General features: G+C 40.3%; 1 protein-coding gene across 1 annotated transcript; it reads left to right on the plus strand.

The window, feature by feature from the left end:
* Window positions 1–363: 363 nt before the first annotated feature.
* On the plus strand, window positions 364–1159 carry LOC121294986 (high choriolytic enzyme 1-like; the record flags this gene model as incomplete). Its single annotated transcript, XM_041219250.1, has 2 exons — window positions 364–583; window positions 1053–1159. Coding segments are annotated over 2 exons (327 nt in total), but the record flags the coding sequence as incomplete, so codon positions are not given.
* Between the last annotated feature and the right edge of the window lie 1619 nt (window positions 1160–2778).

Here is a 2778-nt window from a genome sequence, read left to right on the forward strand (position 1 = left end):
GTAAACCACGCTTTATTCATGCACTTCATGCTTTCAGCGCTGGAGTGATTCATTTTGAATCCAGCCCTGTTCGTTTATTCCATTTTGATCACATGTATGAGGATTGCGTTCATTCGCCCACCAGGTGATTGAGAGTAGCGTTGATTCACGTATATCCCGGTGGTATTCCTATGGTGTTCAGCCGGAATTCATTAGGAATTTGCGGGCATTTCAAAGTGTTAACCCTAATTCGTTTTTCATTTAATTCCAAAAACATGTTTTTGCGGTATCGGTTTAGTTTGTACATCATTTTTCAGCAAAGACCGTGTAAAATACAGTGAAACACTAATTAAAGATAAGCACAGGCAAGCTTATATCGCGTAAAAAAAAACTATAAAGTTCATCTTTATAGTTAATAAAGGCTTTTATTTCCCTGTGTCGTTGTGCAGGTGTTATTCCTATATAGGCAGACAAGGAGGGCAGCAGCCACTGTCCTTGAAAAGAAATGGTTGTGTCTACCATCAGATTGTCCAACACGAGTTCATACACGCTCTGGGGTTCAACCACGAATGGTCCCACCTTGAGCCTCACCTGGGCCCTTGTGGTTTTGGGTCATGGGGTTTAAATTTACTGGTCCCCTTAAATGTCCGCTCTCACTCGTGACGACAGGAAGTACCGAAGACGACACGTTTTGCCCTTCTATTAAAGGGTGTGTCAAGTCTGTCTTGTTAATTTGCTGACGGTGAGACCAATTTAATTGTCTAACGGGTTTTTCGCCGCAAAACACTCTACATAATTTTAGTAAAAATCTTTCACAATAATTCTTCCAACGCCTAAATCCTCCCGGGTAACCTTCCTACCCCACAAAACCTCTATGTGGAGTTTTGGTTGGGGTGTGAACTCGTTGAGTCCCCCTGACATTGACGTTGATAAACTAACATCCACCCACTGATACGACGTCAGGTCACGGCTTTTTTTTACATTACCCAAAAAAAGACATAATAAAAGTTAAAGTGACTTTGCCCGTTTTTTTTTTTTTTCTTCCATTTTTTTTTTTTTTTTTTATGCTAAAGGGATGGAGTACAATTTCAATAGAGTGAATACCAATAACCTTGGCACGCCTTACGATTATGGTTCCGTGATGCACTATGGTCGACGACGTGATACCTTCCGTTCATAAAGGACTGGGCATAATTTATAGTATGTGACGCGCCGTGATCGCCTTTTTTTTTGCCTCTTCGTGACCACTGTGAGTACGTTGTGTAGTGTTGTTGTTAATTATGAATTAGTATCGGTTCAGGCCCCGAAGGGGATAAGTCATCATATTGACTATGTCGTAGTAGGACTAACTTGTTGTTTGTACTTGTGGTACGTACTTTTTTCACATCACACCAAAATCCGTTTCAGGATCAGAACGTTCGCATCGGTCTAATAAAATGTCCTACATGTTGGATTGGTTACCATAACTTCCATTCGAACTTAGTTCGTTCACCGTTCGGTTGATACACGGGTTATAACATTGAACGTTACAAAGTCTAACCTGTCCTAAGGGTGAAGTCAAGCGGTTTGCTATTAGCTTATCATTTTAGTTGTCCGAAGGAGGTGTTGGCTCCATTACCAACAGGAAATTTACTGGGCGACAAAAATCTAAAGAGTTCCAAAAGCAATTGGGGTTTGACCAAAGTTTAACCTTCTTTCTCCCGGTGAGTCCAAGGTCGGTGTTGCCCCCCTATCACTTTTTCCTTAGTTGTCCCGAAAGATGTTTTTTGACGTCCAATTGCAACAACAGGCAATTTACCTCGCCAAGAAATATCTAAAGAGGTCCAAAAGACCACAGTCTAAAAATTTTTTTTTTGAGTTGGTTCCCATAAAGGTTTTGTCAACCAATTTGACAAATTTAAGGTTGTCACAATATGACACTTGTACCAGTAGACGTTGTTGGGACGGGTTCGTCTGCCTTCTGTGTTCTTTTCATCGTAGACTCTTGGTTATCTTTCCACAAATGTCCTGACTAATACTCCTGCGAGATCAACTACGTGGGGCCTTTGTACTTTAGTGTTCAAGATAAGTGAATCAAAAAAAAAAAACGTGAGGTACTACAAATTTTGACCTCTCTTTGGTTTGCAATCATAATAAATTATAAATATAAGTGAGGACTTTTGAGTAATACTTGGTATTCCCCCCCCCCCCGGTCCAAATTTAAAGTTTAGTGGATGGCTCCACAAACATACCTACAAAATGAACATCTAATAGTCAGGAAAAAAATTCAATTACAAAGCGGTCAGGTGACTTTACTGTAACACTTATAGAGAAAACAAGAAAAAGACCAAAAGTTGACAATCGCTTTAAATGGACCCTAGAAGTTCGTTGAGTTCCCTAGGTCGTTACTGGGACTGGGACTGGGACTGGACTAGTGGATTGGGAGGATCGGACTTCCCCCACCTGGTGACCCTGCGGGACCCTGGGGATCTGGAAAATGTCGACCCCCCCCTACTTTCTTACTTAACGAAATTTTACCGGCGGTATTAAAACAACAGAGATGTCCGTTAATATTTTAAGTGTTAGACAAAGTCACCTCATATTTAACACAAAGAATAAAGAATGGTGAGAACCCACCGTTTTTTTGGTGAAACTCCTCCATCTCGTATATAAGTGTTTAAATGTTTACAAACGTGCATAGGCTTCAGTCATTCCTTTGATATAAATATTTCATAACGTTTTTCTTCTGGCGTTTTTTTTTTTTGTTTTTAATTGTTTTTTTTTTATTGGAAAACCGGTGGTACCAGCCGTGACTACGAC

This window comes from Polyodon spathula, chromosome 19, assembly GCF_017654505.1.
Source record: "Polyodon spathula isolate WHYD16114869_AA chromosome 19, ASM1765450v1, whole genome shotgun sequence".
Classification (NCBI taxonomy): domain Eukaryota; kingdom Metazoa; phylum Chordata; class Actinopteri; order Acipenseriformes; family Polyodontidae; genus Polyodon; species Polyodon spathula.